Source organism: Cyprinodon tularosa, unplaced genomic scaffold, assembly GCF_016077235.1.
Source record: "Cyprinodon tularosa strain WSP-4 unplaced genomic scaffold, ASM1607723v1 ctg208, whole genome shotgun sequence".
NCBI classification, from domain to species: domain Eukaryota; kingdom Metazoa; phylum Chordata; class Actinopteri; order Cyprinodontiformes; family Cyprinodontidae; genus Cyprinodon; species Cyprinodon tularosa.
Genome location: NW_024038770.1, coordinates 462,299 through 482,500, shown reverse-complemented (window position 1 = coordinate 482,500; position 20,202 = coordinate 462,299). Strand labels below are relative to the sequence as shown.

At 38.2% G+C, this 20,202-nt stretch overlaps 1 protein-coding gene and 1 long non-coding RNA gene across 4 annotated transcripts in view; both read right to left on the bottom strand.

Moving 5' to 3' along the window:
• Nucleotides 1–5,601: 5,601 nt before the first annotated feature.
• LOC119783602 lies at nt 5,602–8,309 on the bottom strand. Its single transcript, XR_005280824.1, has 4 exons — nt 8,052–8,309; nt 6,238–6,323; nt 6,009–6,128; nt 5,602–5,912 (listed from the first exon to the last, which is right to left on the bottom strand). It is a non-coding gene; the product is annotated as an uncharacterized LOC119783602 (long non-coding RNA).
• Nucleotides 8,310–16,210: 7,901 nt separating this feature from the next.
• Nucleotides 16,211–20,202, bottom strand: part of lingo1a (leucine rich repeat and Ig domain containing 1a) — a 185,262-nt gene continuing 181,270 nt past the window's right edge. For all 3 annotated transcript variants that reach the window (XM_038285191.1, XM_038285190.1, XM_038285189.1), the window contains one exon: nt 16,211–19,964. In XM_038285191.1, the coding sequence (XP_038141119.1) occupies nt 18,105–19,952 (1,848 nt within the window). In that variant the 5' untranslated portion in view covers nt 19,953–19,964 and the 3' untranslated portion in view covers nt 16,211–18,104. The remainder of the gene's footprint in view (nt 19,965–20,202) is intronic.

Here is a 20,202-nt window from a genome sequence, read left to right as displayed (position 1 = left end):
AAACGTGCTAAATAGCGCCTCTTATCCATTTAGTATTTTTTCTGCAATGAATATGCAATATGGGGCGTTTACACGCAAACGTGCGTCTTGTGGGAGGAGAACATGTAAATATATTAATTTAGCACTCGCAAAGTGATTTATCAAACCTGAAAGCAATTTTGCTAACGGTATCTGACTCTATATTTAACACGTTTCAAAAGAAGGTGCAAATGGTCTGTATGCGTAATTGCGCACACATGACAGCGGTTATAGTCGCAAGAAGGAGACATCGAAATGAAGCAAGGAGACGCAGAGAACGCATTTTTTCACTCCGTGTGAATATTTTTGGAATGAACGAGGAAACGATCATCAAAACATTTCGTTTATCCAGCATTGCCATTTTGGAGCTGTTGGGGGAACTCCGAATGGATTTGGAGCCAGCCACAAGGAGGACCCACGCAATACCAGATATCACAAAACTCCTTGCAACATTGCACTTTTTTGCATCTGGGATCTCCCAATCTCGTTTTTCAGAAGTGCTGTCCGACGTTCTAAATGCCATGTCGCCCTTATCCACAGTCACTTCTTGTGAGCCATTTGGTATGTGCATTTTTCTACAGGCCAATACAAAACACCTGTTTTTTTTTTTACTGCAGTGAAGTAGAAATTCAGCCACATACCACCTTAGGGAATAAAGGTTGCCAAAGTTTATATGGTTATATATATATATATATATATATATATATATATATATATATATATATATATATATATATATATATATATATATATATATATATATTTTTTTTTTTTTTTTTTTTTTTTTTGGAGGGGGTGTCACTGTAAAATTTAAATTTCTTAATGCACTAGTTTGTACAAACTACTTTGCCGCAAACCACAAAACGTGCAAAACCATCATTTAAATAGGGCGTCTCCAACAGTTTTGCACCTGCCTCCAGTTACGCAATCACTCTTGTTAACACTAGAAGTCCCAAAATGCAGACTTTAGTCTGCACCTAGTTTGTATCAAGTATCCCCCCAAAGGTGTTAACGGCTCTCCTCTGGTGCTCCATTTTCAAATCAAATGCAAATGTGGGAATGTGGTTTGGTGACTTCAGCTGGTGTGCTGGGGTTTCTTTGTTAAAGTTGCCTCCCTTTGTGTTTTAAATGAGCTTTTTCAAGGAGTTGAGTAATTTACAGAATTTCTGTGGGGATAAATAAAGCAGGCACAGCACACAGACTCAGAATTCACCCGGAATTCACCATGGCACAACCAAGGCGACCAAGAAGGATGAACGCTCAAGAGGCTTTAGCCATGCTTCAGAGCATGCCAGACTACGAATCTGATGGTGGATCTGTTGGAGACTTAGCATTTCAGAATGAAAACGGCGCAACCAATTCTTCAAGTGAAGAGGATGATTCATATGAGAATGCGACTGCTTTCGCACCAGCAAATCCTCCCCTCCAAAGACGCACCAGGGGCCGAGTGGTCAATTATATGATTGAGCGGGACAGTTCAAACACTGAGGCTACATCAGATGAAGAGGAAGACACAGTGCGCGGCAACTCCCCTCCTTGCAAAGAACAAAAAACTGCTGATGTTGGCACAATGCCTGGATCAATAGAGAAGGCGAAAGATGGCACTGTTTGGTCCCACTGGAAAGTTGAAGACTTTTCTGTTCCTGAAACCCCACAGACTGCCTTCAATGGATCAGGAGGGCCAACAGATTATGCGAAACGCAAAATCACAAGCCGCCTTCGCAGCTTCGTGTGTTTGTTGGATATGAACATGTTGCTGACCATCAGAGACTGCACAGTCCACGAGGCCCTCAGAACAAACCCCAGCTGGCAGATGAGTGTCTACGAGCTGATGGCTTTCCTCGCAATCCTTTTTCGAAGGGCTGCCATGGGTTACATTGGTCCCATGCGACACATGTGGGCCAATAAATTCGGAAACGCAGATATCAAACCCATAATGCCTCGTAACCGTTTTTTTTAAATAAGATGGTACCTTCGTTTTGACAACAAGGACACCCGCAAGGAACGCATACACAATGACAAATTTGCAGCAATTTCTGACATCTGGATGTGGTTTGTTCAGAACTGTGTGTCGTCCTACAGTCCAGGACAGCATGTTACTGTGGATGAGCAGCTGTTTCCGTCCGAGGTTCGGTGCCCCTTTTTGCAGTACATTGCATCCAAGCCTGACAAGTTTGGAATCAAGTTTTGGATTGCAGCAGATCTGGACATAAAATAAATGTGTAATGCCATCCCTTACTTGGGAAAGGATCCCACTCGTCCAAAAGGAGAGAGGTTGTCAGAGAACGTTGTTCTGAAATTGATAGAACCATTTTTGGACAAGGGAAGGACTGTAGCTATGGACAATTTCTTCACCTCTCTGTCTTTGGCTAACAGGCTCCTTCAGCGAAATACAACTCGGCTTGGCACCATCAACAAAATTCGTCGGGAGCTACCAGCAACTGCAAAGGAAACCTTGGGGCGCCAGTTGCACTCCACGCAGGTCTTCAAATCTGGAAGTGCCTTGCTGACGGTGTATGCGACAAAAAAAAAAAGAAATCTGTCTGTCTTCTGAGTACCATGCATCACAGAGTGGAAATTGTGGACATTCAAAAACAAAAACCAAACACTGTGGTTGATTACAACCATCTCAAATGTGGTGTTGATATTATGGACCAGAAACTGTGCAACTACTCTGTGCGTGCAGGAACACGGAGGTGGCCTATGGCTGTGTTTTATAACCTGCTTGACATGGCCGCCACAAATGCACTTGTTTTGTACACAGCGTGTACAGGATCCAAAGAAAGTCGTCGACTGTTCATGCTGGAGCTTTCAGAGGAACTCAAAAACAGGCTCCTGCAGGAAAAGACACAAGAGGAAGAGCAAAAACAGCTACGTCGTGAGATGAGAGTTTCCCAGTAGAAAAAGACTCAATGCCAGGTGCGCATACTCTGCAATAACAACAGAAGTACTGAACATTGTGTCCACTGCGGCAAATTTACCTGTGGCAAATGTAGGAAAGGCTCGCCATGGGAATGTGGAAACTGCTAGATGGGACAATTGCATTTTACATTTTTCCACATTATATTTAGTGCTTTATCCATATGTAGACTGTTTTTCTTTATCTGAAATAAAAAAAAAAACTTTCTGAGGCTATACCTTTTGTCTGTTGTTTTTCAAAACTGAGCTGTTTGGGGTGGGAATTGGGCTCCAGTCCCCCCAACTGATCTGTACAATGAAAACATCTCCATCAGCTGACAAGAATATTTATACAACAATGACCATCTGCCCTATTTACTAAAGGGCAAACAAGCAAACATCATCCGCTCATGATTTCCAGCGGAAAGCCGGTTTTGTGCTGGAAACTCGTTTCCAGCTCAAATTCCAATCTGGCGGCAGAGGGAAATGTAAAGGTTGTGGGTGGGAAGTATAGCTCCCAGAATAAATAGGCCCAGCAGATCGACTCAGAGTTATTGAGATTTCAAGCTTGGCTTGGCGTACAACCTTGGCTGCAACAGACGAGCATGTGTTGTACAAGCCGTGCACAGGGACCAAATAGTCCACCAAAGTTAATTCTGCTACTTGCAAATGAACTTCGTAACATTTGTATGCAAGAAAAGGCAATAAAGGAAGAACACATGAGACAGCATTGTGAGATGAAGAGACTAGGGCTGTTCCTTTTGTGACATAAATGTTACTCCAATACTAAAGGCATACTGTTTGTCATTCTCTAAGATTAAATTTTGAATGATATAAAAAGGCGAGACAAGACAAAATACAATTATTCTTTCTTTCATATAGTGAGCTTTGCAATATGAATGAGTCTGTTGGTGAATGGACAATAGAAATAGGCTCTGCCTTGCCTTGTTGGAAAAGCATGGTTATGACTTGTTCTCAGCTCAGGAACTAGGACCACTATGATATCTGGTTGTTCAATAGGTTAGATATGACATCTAAATATATTCCTGCAAAATGGTATGATGTTGCAGGGGCAGGTACTGAAAAGTGCTTGGAACATGGTCTTGATGCCAGTTTGTTTCAGCCTTTATCCAGTCTTAATGTAGAAGGGCTGGTCATATCACAGGTTATTTGCATTACAATAGGGACAGTTAGCAAGGCAGAGTGAATACACAAACTTGCAGAGGGGAGGGGGGCTTGCAGGAAAACTGAAAATCTCTGGGACATCTAGTGTTAAATCACCCGCAAACCATGGTTCAGCCCCTCGCGCAAAATTCCAGTTTGCGAGCGCAAATTACTGCACGCAAAATTGGATCTTGATAAATCCGGCCCTTACAGTAATTATGCAGGAAATTTACATCTGACCCAGGTAACTGCCATTAGGAATTATTTTTATTACTTTAGATGCCTGCAAGTAAAAAAAGTTGAGAACCCTGCTGATTGTAATGATTTAGTTACACTGATTCATTTTAATCAGTGAATGAGGGTGCCCATTTGTGTTTAAGGAATCATTTATAATTAGAACCAATCAGTGACTGAAGCAGTTTAATTTGACTTTTAAAACATGAAATAAACTTACCTGAAATTATCTATGCATCATTTATTTTTAGAGATGACAGATCATGAGAAAAAGAGGAAGGAAAATGAAATCAATCTCATCTGAGCAGGGTTGAACTTCTACATGGCTAATGTTTAGCAATAATCCTGATTTAAATAGATGAATTTAAGAAAACTAATGCTTAGAAAAATTAGGTTAGATAATCTTAGACTTTACTTTAATTCAGACTTAGAATAGTCAAAATGTTTTTTGGATATATGTCTATGTCACGTAATAAACGCTGACAGTAGCACACTAATTAAAGATCCTTAGTAAATGATATATATACAGTAGTCTTTTTTTAGTTACCTTAATGTCTCAATACAACATGTTATCTTGGTAACTTCAGACATAGTATCTGTGGGTTTGTATGTTCCTGTAAAATGCTCACATGCAGTTAAGCATAACAATGGTGAAAAGTACTGATGTTTCAAAAAATAAAGTTATTCTTGTACAGCCGTTTGTTTCTACACACAAATCCTTTGTAAAACAATGTAAGAGCAATGTACTGAAGAAAAATAATCAACTCTTACAAAATAAGGTTTTATCCATGAAAGAATTCAAAAGATTTCAATGTCTGAATTAAGGGTAGCTTAAACATTAGCATAAAAAACAAGCAATCATTTAATTCAGCAAAACACACATAACTCCACATAAAACATATCTTTGTAACATACCTTTTTCTCAGTTTAAGTGGTAACTTAAACACCTTTTTTAAGAGTTTCTTACATGCAAATTGCATAAGAAAAGTCTGCTGAGTGTTGGTACTGCAGTTCTTTTAGGACAATGCACCCAGAGCCGGCCCAAGCCTCTTGGGGGCCCTAAGCAGAATTTGATTTGGGGGCCCCCCCTCCTACCATGCAGAATCACCTATACTAGAAGATTACTGACACAAATGTCACACTATAATGTTATAGGGAATATTAAAAATGAATAGACTATGGTAATGTATTAATACAAAATAAATAAACAATACTTACAATACTTTGTTTTATTAAACCTTTTGAATACAAACATTAAATAAATTATTTAATTTAAAATAATTTGCAACAGAAGCAGTAAACATCATCACTTTTCTTTGAATAAATTAGCCAGCTTCGCTTGATTTTTTCCCCATTAACTAATTGTCTGTATGTATAGTGGTAGTGAAAGCTTCATCCATCTGATCTCTTGGGGAATGTAGAGGTGTCACTGATTGGCGCTGGCCCTCTTCTTACCAGATCAGTCCTTTCTGAATCTGAGAGGAATGCTGACCATTCAACTGGGTCAATTGGAGGAGCTGTTGATCCATCTTGATAGCTGGAGCTTGTTGAGGCAGTGGATGGGAAATCTATAGCAGTGGGTGCAGATGTAGAAGGACCTGTAGGGACAATAGATGAAATACAAAAGAATGAAATACCATAGCAGAAAATTTTATTGTAAAGCCAACACAAAACAAAAACTTAGATTAACAGACCTGTCATGCCGGCTGAGTTTGAAACCAGTGGATCAGTAAATGTAGGTGCTTGTAACTGCTCCTCGCTTTCAGTCACATGTAAGTGCTCCTCCCTTGTTGTCGCTTGTGCAGTGGATGAACCTGCAATGATAAAACAAACAAAGAAAAAATAAAGAAATAAATAAAAAGCTAAATGTTTCATGTCATATTAACAGGCTATGTAACCATTTGCCATCAAGAAAACCCTCACCTGCTGCATCATCAGCTGTGGAGGCACTGACATTCGCAACAGTAGGGGCAGGTTTGGTTGTTCTCCAAAGTACTTCAACAGTGTTCCTGGGAAAAATAGAATTGCATAATGCATAGTTTTTATTTATTTATTTATTTATTTATTTCGAACAGACAGTAAAAACAATCAAGAAAGAAAAAATTTGAATGAAACAAACTTAAGAATAAAAATATAAAACAAATTATTTTGCCCATGTGACATGCAAATTTTATATTTTCTGTTTGAAAAGGAGCAGGTAGAAGATACATCTTATAATGTCCCGCCGCTTTCCTACTTGTCAATTTATCATCAATTAACTGTCAAAACATCAAAAAAACAAAAAAACACTTGTTTACATTCCACATGATGTTTAGCCATGTACAATTATTTTAAGTACTATTTATGTCATCAATTACATAATAGACTATTAAACAGTAATCTTATATAGCGTATTTTGAAATGAGCTCGGTTTTAATCAGTTTTTTAAATTGGTTTGCATTTATAATTTTTTTAAACTCGTCATTCAATCCATTCCAGATATTTACTCCAAAAACAGATAAACAAAAACTCTTCCTGGTTGTTTTAAAGTGTTGTTTTTTAAAGTATCCTTCACCTCTTAGATCATAACCCCCCTCTCTGTCACCAAACATTTCCTGTATATTGTGTGGAAGTTTTTGATTTCGGACCTTAAACATGAATTGTGAAGTTCTAATTTTGACCAGGTCCCAGAATTTCAGTATATTTGATTTGATAAATAACTGGTTTGTGTGTTCCCAGTATCCCACTTTATGTAATATTCGGATTGATTTTTTTTTTGTAAAACGTATAATGGCTGTAAATTTGTTTTGTATGTATTCCCCCAAACTTCCACACAATATGTTAAATGTGGTACAATAAGTGTGTTGTACAAAATAAACAAAGATTTGTAGTCCAGGACGAAACTAATTCTTATAACAGCAACACTTTTGGTTATTTTAAATTTTACTAGGCTGATCTGATGTTTCCTGCTAAACTTATCGTCTAATATGACACCCAAGAATTTTATTTCATGTACTTGTTCTAAATCAACACTTTCAATTGATATTTTAATTGGATTATTTTCCTGTTTTTTATTGTTTCCGAATATCATGAATTTGGTTTTATCTAAATTTACTGATAATTTATTGTAGAATGAGTTTATTTTCCCATCTTGCACTACAAGAAACTCCACACCTCACCTAACAATTCATATTCTATTGGCAAATGAGGCATAATTGCCATATGGTAAAAACTTAACATTGTGATCTACTGCAGCCTAAATATGAGGAATTTTTGGTATATTTTCTAATAAAGATAAAATACCATCTCACACCAAAGATCTTAGAGCAGAGAGCGCATGTGCTTTGTCTATTAAGTTAGTAGATTCATTTTAACACAAACAACAATGCTAGCTAAGCTGGCTGCTGGCATCTGTGTTTTCTCCAACTTAAACCGATATCTATCCATCCAACCATTATCTTCCGCCTATACGGGGTTGGGTCGCGGGAGTAGCAGCTTCAATAGCGAGGCCCAGACGTCCCTCCCCTCCGGGGGAATCCCAAGCAGGCGTTCCCAGGCCAGGCCAGCCGAGAAACATAGTCCATATCAACACATAAAATACACACCTACCTAAATAAATGTATATTAATAACGGGTAATATTTCACTGTTAATGGTGTTGGATGGCTGATAAATATCTAGACATGAGTTATGATGACGAGCTAGCTGTGCTGCTGCTGCACAAAATATAGCGGTCAGTAAATAATCATGCAAACATACCTTTGTCTTGCTCTTTTTTCTCTTCCTCTTTCCTTTTCTTTTTTCGGCACCAGAGGGATAAATCCTTTTTTGTGACATGGCTTAGACTTTCTTATTAACAGGTGCGCGCCAGCGTGAATTGTCAATGCAGGCACGCGCCGCGTACCATGAGCTGTCTGCGGCTGCCGTCGCGAAGTGAATGCACATGAGCAGTTGTTGACAAATCAGAAATTATTTTGTCTTGAATTTTTCATTTATTAATTGGTATTCATCATTTATATCACTTGTTTAAGTTATTTAAATGTAAAAAAAAAAAAAAAAAAAAAATTGACCAGGGCCTGTTCAATCGTTTTTGCTTGGGGCCCCCTGGCCACCAGGGGGCCCTAAGCGGCCGCTTAGTTCGCTTATGCCTCCGGCCGGCCCTGAATGCACCAACCCAATCTGCAAACAGCTAAAATCCTCTGTGATAGTGACAATAAGATGTTAAACGAAAGAAAACCTCTAGTACTGCTACTACATTTAAGGTTGTAACTGAAGTTAAGGAGTCGGGTGAATTCTCTCTGAATGATGCCAGAGGTTGTTAAATGGCCACTAAAAGCATCTCAATTAAGTTATTTTAACCAAAAGGTGTAAGACTCACAATTTTAGGTAGAGCATCTAGATGTAAAGAAAACCTGGATGCAAAGGCTTAATCTTTGTGTAAGAATAAATGGCTTAATGACTTATAACACATGTTCCAGCATAGATTGTGTTCCTACTTATTGTTATCTGTTATCAATGTGTTTTGGTGACATTATGGTGGGGCTTAACTATCACTAAGATAAAATGATGGAAAGCTTCAATGAAAACCATTCACTGGTAGATAAAAACACACAATATCAGAAGGCAGATGGAAAAAATAATGAAAAATGAAACCCATACTCACCTGCAGATATCTTGGAACAATGCTGACAAATGGCAGCAGCAGCCAGGCTGTGCTGTTTTCATCAGATCACGTCGTCTATCTCGCAGCAGCACCTGTCTCAGCTACCCCATCAAATTTCAGCAGCCCGCTGTCCTTGAGGCAAGCAGGCAGCAGCCAAATTATTTTCAGACTGGTTACTTCAAGGTGAAACAGCAACTGAGGTCTCAATTATTTCTCTGTGACATATTCAGGACTGGAGCAGGAGAATTGGAAATGGAACAGCTTTATGGAACCAAATGGCCCCTTACCTCCCCGCCTATTTAACTTGACAATAATTGCCTAGATCACCTTGGTAATACGTCTGCCTAAAAACAATATGATGCCCTATAAAGTGAGCACAAATGATCTTTTCAAGATAGACATCTGCCTGCAAGGAGTACATTTTTGCAGGCAGTTAAGAAAAGATGGCTTTAAAGACGGTTGTTTTGGCTCTGAGTATTTTTTTTTTTTTTTGGTGGGGGGAGGCATTTGGAGTTCATGACTGTTTAATGTGTTTTTTAAACAAACTTAACTACACTGAATCAACTGCAGAGCTTTGCTGGTTGTAACATATGGCACCGACTTGGAGCCTGTCCTGGTTCATGCTTATCCAGAAGTCAGGCCAAAAACATTGAAACAATAGCAGAGCAGTCATGTGATGTGAGTAAAGTGGGATTGGGTGGTAATGTATTTTTAATTGCAGGATTTGGAGAGGGGTATATATAGCATGCAGAACTCCTTACAGGCATTATACTCTAACTCTAAGGCAATAGATAGAGAACTTTACCTTTACCTGAACCCAGCAGCTACACTTATAGACTTGAATAAAATTATGTATTATGAAAAAATACTGTTGAAATACTCTAAATGTGAAACACAAATATAGACAATGTACAATTAGATTTAAATATTTCTCTTTAATTATTTCACATTTTGTCAGTTTAAACCCAGTTAAGTTTTGAAGTGTTGGAAATACGCAGGGATTCTGTGGATTTTCAGTGCAATTTATGTCTGAACTCTGATATGGCCGTTCACATTCTCTTGCATGTTTTTTTCTCATCTTACACATTGTGATCCTTTGCTATTTTTTTAGCTAATGTAAACGCAGCAACAGCAAGACACTGCATCTCCCTATGAATAATGTCTGTGTTTTTTTGTTTTCATACAACGTACATTTCGCCCCACTGGAGTGCTGCTCAAGGCTGAGTGACAAATAAAGCTATTCTATTCTATTCTATTCTATTCTTTATATAGCTAAGAGTAAGTTTTACTTTACCTACCAAAAGGATAGCATTCCCATAACTTATGCTGTTAACACCACTGGCGCACCATAGTGAAAATGTGTACAGTATGATATGCAGCAGTTTTTAGATACATATGCAGAAGTTTAACATTAACAGTAAGCCAAAAAGCCACTTTCTGGTCTCATCAGACAGACGCATCTTATTACATACCTTTGGTAAGTCCACTACGTGGGCCCTTGTTACAAACGGCCCATTTTTTGTAACTTCCTTGTTGTGGCTCCGACTTAAATGGCAGTGTTGTACATAAGATGACTTATACTTTCACTAGTCTTATCAAAATTAGCTTTGGGTCTCTATAGAGTTAGCATGGGTCTTTAGACTGCTTCTTCTATCGATGCTCTTCTTACATTCCTTGGTTGCTAAGTTGAACAGCCATATGTTAAAAGGCCTCCAGTTGTGCCATACTGATTCCATTTTGAGAAGATCAGTTGATCACCAGTCTATGAGATGGACGTTTGTGATATTGTTTTACAACTTCAACCTTCTTCCCAACTGTCTCGCTGACCTGTCTGCTGTGCTTCTGTCGCTTTTTAAATCTGTGAGGAAACTACACATAGTTTGGGCTCTACTTACGTAGTACCGTATTTTCACGACCATAAGGCGCACCGGACTAAAAGGCGCACTCTCAGTTATGTGTCCCATTTCTGTATTTAACACACACATAAGGCGCACCGGACTATAGGGCGCATTTTTTATATACAGGTACATGTCCTCTACTACCTTTAAATACCTCTACTGCGTATTTAAAAATACAGCGGGGGCAAAAATGAGTATGATTGTGCTTTATTCATGCATTTATTACAAAGTATTAATCAAACCTGGCAGCTGGCCGTGAGACAGACACATCGCAGATGACACAGCGCTGTGGTCACTCCTAAATTAACTTAAAATCCTGAAACCTGCCGACAGAATATGTTCGCTTTTATTACCGGTATCCTGGTGCCTGCAGTTTCAATTATTTAGATGAAAAACACCTGCCAAACGCCGCGGTGATCGAAAGGATTTCTACTGTCGGTGCACCGCTGGTATGTGGGGGTCTGAGCGCCTCCGACAGAAATAGATAATCTGGATGAACTGACTGCAATTATTACGTTTTCAGGTGGACTTTCTCACTTAAAAACATATTAAAACTACTTTATTCCCACTGATCACAGCAAATATAGCTGCAAGATTTAGATTATTTAGATGAAAAAACACCTGCCAGCCGCCGCGCTGAAGAGGAGGAGGAGGAGACGCAGAGGCTGCTGCTGAATTAAGTTTTCAGGTAGAAAAATACAGCGGGAGCAAAACTGAGTATGATTGTGCTTTATTCATGTAGGCTATTTATTACAAAGTATTAATCAAACCCATCAAAGTCATCATCCTCTGTTTCTGAATAAAACAGCTGCGCTAAATCAGACATGCCAGTTTCCCCTTTTTCTGCGCTGTCAGTCACTTTCCGTGCAGCGCAGCTCCTCAGAAATAATGCCGGCTTTTGCAAAAGCTTGAACAACAGAGCCAGCAGACACGTTATTCCAAGCATCTACAATCCATCCGCAAACTGTGGCCTAACCTGCCCGGCGCTGCCTTCCATTTATCCTGAAACTGTGGTCTCAGTCTGTCATCCATCGCTCCCACGCCGCTCGCAGCCTTACTTTGAACGGGCGCTTCACACCGATGTCGAGCGGTTGAAGTTCCTTTGTCAGACCCCCCGGGAGAACGGCGAGCACAGCGTTCATTGATTCACCTTTTTTTTCACATCGGCTGTGAGATGGGCACGCAGCGATGGTGATGCGTGGAAAAAAGCACCTGGTCTCCTCACATACACCTCCCTCAGCCACGCTTTCATCATCTCCTCTTTCATCAGAGCGCTGTGTCTGTCTAGCTGTCAGCTCCCAGATCAGCTTCTCTGATTGGTTGATGCGGCGCGTCCAGCAGCAAAACTTAAAATTTTCCATCAGGAGCAGCAGCAGCGCGTTGGCGGTGCATCAGATGCTTAAACGATCCCGACGTGCTGCACCTGCGGCTCAAAACGCGCTGCAGGACCTTTTGCTGCACCTATACGCGCGTCAACCATTGACTTTGCATGTAAACTCGCTGCTTCTGCTGCACCTGCTGAGCGGTTGAACAGCGAGCACAGGGTTAATTTGTTTCCCCATGTTTTTCACATCAGCTGTGAGATGGGCACGCATGGAGTTACAGATTAATGGTGATGAGTGGAAAAAAAAAACACCTGGTCTCCTTACATTCAGCCACTCTTTCATCATCTCCTCAATGAGGTGGTCTCAAAAGTCGCAGTTACAACACACATAAGGCGCACCGCACCAAAGGGCGCACCGCACATTTTGAGGGGAAAAAAAGACGTTTAAGTGCGCCTTATAGTCGTGAAAATACGGTATCTAGGTAACTCCTGTATTGGCCGCATGACATCCAGCAGTATTAGATTTTTTCAGATATTGAAATAAAGGGGGTTAAACACAAGTCATGATATAATTCTCTTTATTGTTATTAATTAGAAACTATCCCTATCCCTCTAAATCACATTTATGCATATTTTCTGCTGGTTGTCCTGAAAAAAGAAAACATTCTTTATTCTTTATTCAGTTTGGATGTCATTATTCTTACAGTTGCTTTTTACCCTAAAGAAGCAGCTATAGCCTTAAAAAAAAATAGAATATAGCCATCAGATTTTCACTTTAATTTACTGGCAGTATGATGAAATCATTGTTAAAGAATGACAAGTAAAACTCAAAATCACAATTTTTGTCAAAATTGCAAACTTCCCTATAGGGTATACCTCTAAGAGACCCTTATATTATGTAATATTGCAGGTGAAAAGTATTTCAAGCTCAAATTAAAAATTTGCAAAGGGGTAGAAATTTAGAACTTTATACCCTATTTTTGCAACTATAAGACATGTACACCCTCAGCATAAGTTGAATTAAGTAAAACATTTTATATTTTTTGAAGTTGCTCTGGCTTTCTAAAGCCAAATTTATTTAACATATGGAAAAGGAGGGTTTGAAATTACTATATTTACATAGGCTTGTAAGGCTATTTATGGGGAAGCTGTAATTTAAATCATTATATCATATGATTTTATGTCAAGGAAAGGTTATAGAGTGTCTAAGCAGTAAATACTCTACACCCAGCATTAATTAGAGCCCCCTGAATGTCAGCCTGAGTTCATCTGATGTTTTAATATAGTGACCTAATACTTAAATTATTCCTCTTTGATGCATGCAGGTGCATAAAGAATAATGTTTCATTTGACTTAAGAAGCAGGGCATATGGAGTGAAAGAGGATATTCTAAATTGCTTTTCAAATTAAGAAAGTACTCCTACTTAAAAGATTAGAATTAAAATAAAGAGCAGAAAGTAATAGTTTAAACCATCAGCAAAAAGGTGAAATTATAACTTTAAAGAGGCAAGATCTAAACAACCCTGATACCTGATGCCACTGTATACCTCATGTTGCTTTAACAGTATGTTAAAAAAAAAGAAAAAAGCACAATTCACAGCAGATAAAGTAAACTCTTTTTTCACATACTGCTTCAGCAGTCAGATTTATTTGTTAAAGGATCAATGAATATTTCTTGCAATAAATAGATTTTTGTTAGACTGGCAATACTTTTTAATTCATATACCTGTGATATCCCTAACCAAATCCAACTCAATTCAAAGTGTTGTGGCAGTGTGTTCCACAACATTTTCCTAGCAGAAAACATTTTTTTCAGGCTTTATGATGAAGTTCATGGCAAAAGATCAACATCTCATCTTAAATTTTTCTGTTTAAAAGAGAACTCTGCAGAAAGTAAAAAACTGGCCATAGATGTTATAACATGTAAAGCTTATTGTGAAGTTATCAGCAGGAGAATATGTTTCCCTGTAATGGTTTGTTCACCCGACAAATTCAAACTACAAATATTTTTTGAGGCAAATTTCTAGTGAGACATATTCAAATATTAAATTCACCAGCTTTAGATCTGGGTCTCACTATTCAGCATGAAAACATCATCATCCAGAGAATGACCTGTTTGGATCGAGGAATGTAGCTCTGTCACCTCAGATATAATGAGACATGTTGTTAGAACCTTATGCTGCTCCAGTTTATAGCGATCTTGGAGAACCATATTGACGCTCGAGTAAGAAAAAAAATCTGTTGCTGTGAAGGAAAATGGAGAAAGCACTTTTAAGCGTAGAACTGTACTTACAAAATGTCTGAGTTTTACTGGTATTCGCAGCTATAAAGTTTTCCAACCTCCGGATTATTTAGACAAATTATTTAAAATTAAGTACCAGAATGTGGCAACATATCTAAAAACGTAAAAAAAGTATTATATTTGTATATAACTACAAATATATCCACATAGGCCAGGCTTCGATATTGAAAAAGAAATTGGGGGGAAAAAAGGAAAGAAATTAGACCACCTTAGGTTTATTTTTTTGTTTTGTAGAAAAAGAAACTGAAACTGTTTTATTTATTTTTTTATTCCCACTAGTGTATTTTAATGACAACATATGGAATTTTCCTAAAACAAATTGTCCCAATATTGTCAAAATAATGCCTGGAACTGTGGACCTCACAAAACAAATCTAGTTATAGAGTTTATTAGCAAAAATATGAATGTCAAATGTTTTTGTGGAGTTCCAACCAAGTTTACTAGAAATGGGGCAAGTTTTGAACCAAAGTCAAGAAAGGTTTAATTAAGCTGCACTGTCCAGGAAAAAATTGTGATCATTTGCATTAGTTTTTGAAAAGAAAAGCACATTTTGCTAGTGTCTAGTTAAGCTTTACTACAGAATAAAAATCATTATTTAATGCAAGAAGCTATTTCATCTTGTGTTGCTATTCAAATTAATAATTTCCCTAAACAAATTTTAAAGACCATGATCTGTTTCTAATGGTGGGTAATTAATGTAATGGGGCAAAGCAAGTGAGCTGCAATTTCCCTGAAAACATGTAATTAAGAGCTAAAACATATTATGTTAAATTACTTTTATATCTGAATTTAATTAGGTATTCAATCATAGAAATCAGACATCAATGGTAATGGTTAATTTGTTCAATGATTCTCAAATGCTGCACCTGGCTGTTGAATGAAGCTTTAGCTTGTGTTAGATGAATCAAATATAGTGTATGCCCAAGAGAGTATATTAGAAACTGAAAATGTTTCACATCTTGAAAAATTATGAACAGATATTGAAATGTATTTTCAAGGCACTATATGTTTTGGACAAGAGGACTGTGTCACATATTTGTGTGATGGATGGAAAATAAAGGTTTATGGCTGTAATGGATTTTCAGATACCATTCTGAAAAATGTACCATGCATTTTATTCACTATTATTACCTCTTTTCTCAGGCTTCCGGCACATTTTTTTTATTTCTACACTCAAGGTTTGTAGTATTCATAAAAAAATGAATGCATTTCAATTGGCTTTTTTTTTCCTTATTGTGCCCAAATGTCAACAAGTAGAGAGGACAGAATACGTTCCTAGTAGGAAATTATATATATTATGAAATAAGTAATAAATGTATGTAGTGATTCAATAACAACCTTGCATGCAATCTCATTTACCAGTGTTTTGGTGCTAGATTTTAAGCTAAAAAAAATAAAAACAAGAAACACATCTTTTTTAAAAAGTCCATAGATTGTTTAATACAACATACCATATTCTCAACAATTTAACATCAACAAAATTTTGTTAATTGAAAAAAAATCTGCATATTACCTTTATTGCACAGAACAATTTTAATGTAATTTCCATAGACTTCTTTTTTAGTATCTTTTTCTTTTGTAAAAAGTTGGCTCGGACTATACATGGTGAAAATAGTCCAGGGTCAAAATGAAAATGAAGGAGTAACAAAAAACAAAATAAAAACAGAAATCCCAAGTCATGTGGGACTTAAAAAAGGCTTGATACAGTAGCCACACTTTGAACAAATAGCATTCATATTTAGCAGGAGGGAGAACTGTGAGCCACATCCAGTGTTTTTTTTTTTTTTTCTTTTTGCAAAACGTTTTACACCAAAGCTGCTTCAGATTTCTCCATGGGTGAAACCATCTGTCAGTCCACCCATCTGCATATTCTGTCCTTACTTCCAGTGATCAGTGTGACATTATCTGTAATGTCATCCATCATAGATACCTTTATCCAACACACATTTGCAAAGCCCGGCTGTCCATTGTGTGTAGTTAAAAAGTTAAGGCTTCAACCCTTAGATTCAATATGCAGTACTGACAGGGGAGCACAAGGTGCTGAAGTTCTTCCCCCTTTATCATGATGCGGAATGCACTTTTCTGGGGAGAAGCAAACCTGTAAGTGATCCAAGAAGGTAACATTTCCATGGCTTTAATGGGGAAAAAAGGGGCACTTTCATGAATAAATCATCAATCATTAAAAAACAAAAAAGAACAAAAAAAAAAAAAACAAGGAAACAAATAACTATAAAAGAACATACTTCAGAGAAGTAACCTACAATTCTACAGCTTTAGGACCACATTGTGTTCCAAATCAGGAGCACCACAACAAATATTTCTTATTTTATGGAATCATATATAGCACAAAATAATGCTATTTATGCAACCATAATTGAGGGCAATTTCAAAAAGGTATGAGCACAAACAGTCTGCCATTGTAGGAAGTGTCAACAAAATCAGAATTGTTTTATTTAACTACCAGATCTGATGACAAAATCCTCAGTTAGAACCACTTTATACATATTATTAACCTTTTTGCTGACATCCCCCTTTGATATATCTGGTTTTGTTTAATCTGTAAATGCCCTACAGGAACCAATCCACAGGAACAACTGTTTATGGGTTTACAGCGGCATAAGGCCAAGAGAGGTAATTCTTTTTGACTGTAGAACAGCGGTCTCATCCATTGTTAGATGAATTATCAATGAAAAGTTGAGCTTCAATTTGTACAGTCTTTTTTGGGTATTATAATACTGGGTAAAAATTACTATGAAGAGCAATACGTGTTAGCCATCTATTAATAAAATTCAGCCGTTAAGGATAACAGCCTGGAAGGCTTTATCCTCCTTTCTATCTGCAGACATAAAGTCTAAAACGAGACAATTCTAAATAAGCTGTTTTTACTGTGTAACAAAAGTATACTAAAACACTCTACGATTAACCAAGGTGTTTATTTTTGAATTTCCACCTTTTGTTGCAGTTTCTTGGCTTTGAATTAATAACCGATTCAAATTTGTCTACTGCAATTTTTGCAATCAAAAATGATTTGGTATTGTATATTCACAACAATGTTTTGTTCATTGTTGTGACAGAAATGTTGAAAGAATGTGGGGGGAAAAAACATGAAAAATGTAGAAAAATTTCAAAGAAAAATGTACTTTAGTTTAGCCTTAAGGCATGTGTACTTTTATGATCTGCTTGTAGGATCTCAATAACCTCAAAACATTAAATCAACGGCACAAAAGACAAGACATAAAATAAAGAAAATAATATAAAAAACATGATCCAATTATGGTCTGACCCCATATTCTGGAGTTTGGGATGCTTTGATTTAATGATTACTTTCCCCTATTAATATCCAAGGGAGTATGATGATCTTTGTGTGACAAATCAGACATTCAAATAATGCCCTCAAAGGCTCGGTTGAAATCTTTGTATCACTGGGTATGTTTGCATTCCCTCTAATCTTTTAAAATTATTTTTAATTCAGGAAAAAGGCCTCCTGTCAAGTCCACCAGTTAGACAGAAAAGAAAAAGTGTTTTTCTATGTTTACAGACCATGATCCACAGGTTTGCGGGGGGGGGAATGTCTTCTTTTCTACTTTGTCTTGTGCTGAAGTCCAAAATTATTAAATGTCACATTTTAAATCATTTTCATATTAAACTTGCGAGGAGCATCTACTGTGGTGCTGCTCATGCCAGCGTCTGATTTCCGTGGCACATACTCGATCTCGATGTTGTGCTTTGTGTTGCCTTTACCTCTGCTCCAGAGGAACAAGAGTACCAGGCAAAACAGGACGACACCAAGAAAAGAGATGAAACCCATAGTGGTTGCGATAATTAGTGTCTTTATATCAAATGGGAAAGGGACATTGGCTTTTGTACCATTAGCACCAGTGTCAGCAGGTTGGTTGGATATGAAAGCAAAAGTCTTATTGGGTTGGTGTGGCCAGTCCGGTGAGTAGCTATGAATGTGTAGATGAGCAAGAGACGTGTCATTTCCGCCTGCATTGCTGGCTATACATACATACGTACCATTATCTTGAATCTGGGCATAGCGCACCTCAAGGGTGCCATCTGGCAACACAGAGAGCCTTCCAATTGTCTTGGAGGTGATGAACTTTTTCTGAGGAGAAAGCCACATAATCACTGGAGCAGGATCTCCATCTGCTTGGCAGGCAAAATGAACAATGGCTCCTTCATCAACAAATTTCTGCTGGGGTTTACGATCCCTAATCCTGGACTTGCGACATGTAAAGTAGTTTGGCTGCAGAACATCCGGGAAGTCTTTAAACTCTTTCCCCTGGACGAACTCAGGAGAGGTGCATGTGGGCTGCTGTTTGTTGAAGTTCAGTCTCCATCTTCTTCGAAAAACCCACAAGAGCCGGCAGTCACAGGCCAGGGGGTTATCATACAAGGCCAGGGTTTCCAAGTTTCCAACTGAGTGAAAAGCAGACTCCTCCAATGTGGTAAGAGAGTTTCCAGACACATTTAGTATCTTAAGGTAGTTAAGACCTTTGAAAGAGTATGGTTCAATCATCGCTAGTCTCCCTCCAACCAGGTGAAACTCTTGTAGACGGAGAAGGTCATGCAACTTATTTCCCTCAATGGTATGAATGGGATTGTATGAAAGATTAAGAAATCGCAAATAAACCAGGTGTTGTAGGGCTACATAAGGGATGGTAGTCAGGTTAGTGTTTGCAATGGTCAGAGAGGTGAGATTTAATCCATACAAACAATTTGTAGTCATGGTATCCAAGTATGGCCAATTGGCAATCTCCAACACTTTCAGCCGATAGAGCCGTTTAAATGAGTAATCCCTTATGGAATTGATGTTGAGGTGACGCAGTCTGAGAGTGATTAGACTGTGGAGGTGAGTAAAAGCTTCTGTTGGCACAGAAGACAAGTTGCACTTCTCCAGACTCAAGTGCTCAAGGCTGTTAAGGCCATGAAAAGCACGATGAGCGATGAAGACCAGATCATTATCCCCCACCTCTAAAGACCGTAGGTTATACAAATCCTGGAACATATAGTCTAACAGGATGACAATTTTGTTCTCACTTATGTCCAGCTCCGTGAGATTGCTCAGGCCAGTGAATACCCCTAGCTGGATCAGCTTAAGCTTGTTGCTACGCAATCCCAATGTCCGCAAGCCATAAAGGTTATTGAATGCTCCAGGTTCAATTGTGGAGATAGTGTTTTCACTGAGCTCCAGGTGTTCCAGGTTAGCAAAGTTAGCAAACTCATCTGGATTAATCGTTCTGATGCGGTTCTTGCTGAGGTCCAGCAATCTGGTTTCTGCAGGAATGCCCTCAGGAATTGCCATGAGCTTCTTGCGATGGCACATCACTGAGCGATCTGGAACATTACACTCACAGCGGGATGGACAACCTGTGGTGGAGCCGGAAAGGACAGTGCCCAGCATCAGAATCAGAATGGGCTGCCAACAAGCCACCAGGTAGCTGTGCCCAGTCGCTTCCCTGGCCACCATCTTATCGGTTACCTGGGAAGAAGCAAATACAAGGCAAATAGTTTGTAAGACAGTAAAATATTAATGCTCTTAACTTAATTATGATAAAATGTACTACTGGTAATGGAATGCATACATGTGGATTTACAAAATAAGACTGGAATTCAGATGTTTAAACATATTTTAAAATTGGCCCATTGGCATTGAAAATTTAAGACATTTAGTTTGTGCAACAATCATAAGACCTAAGAGGATGCCCTTCTCCTGTGAC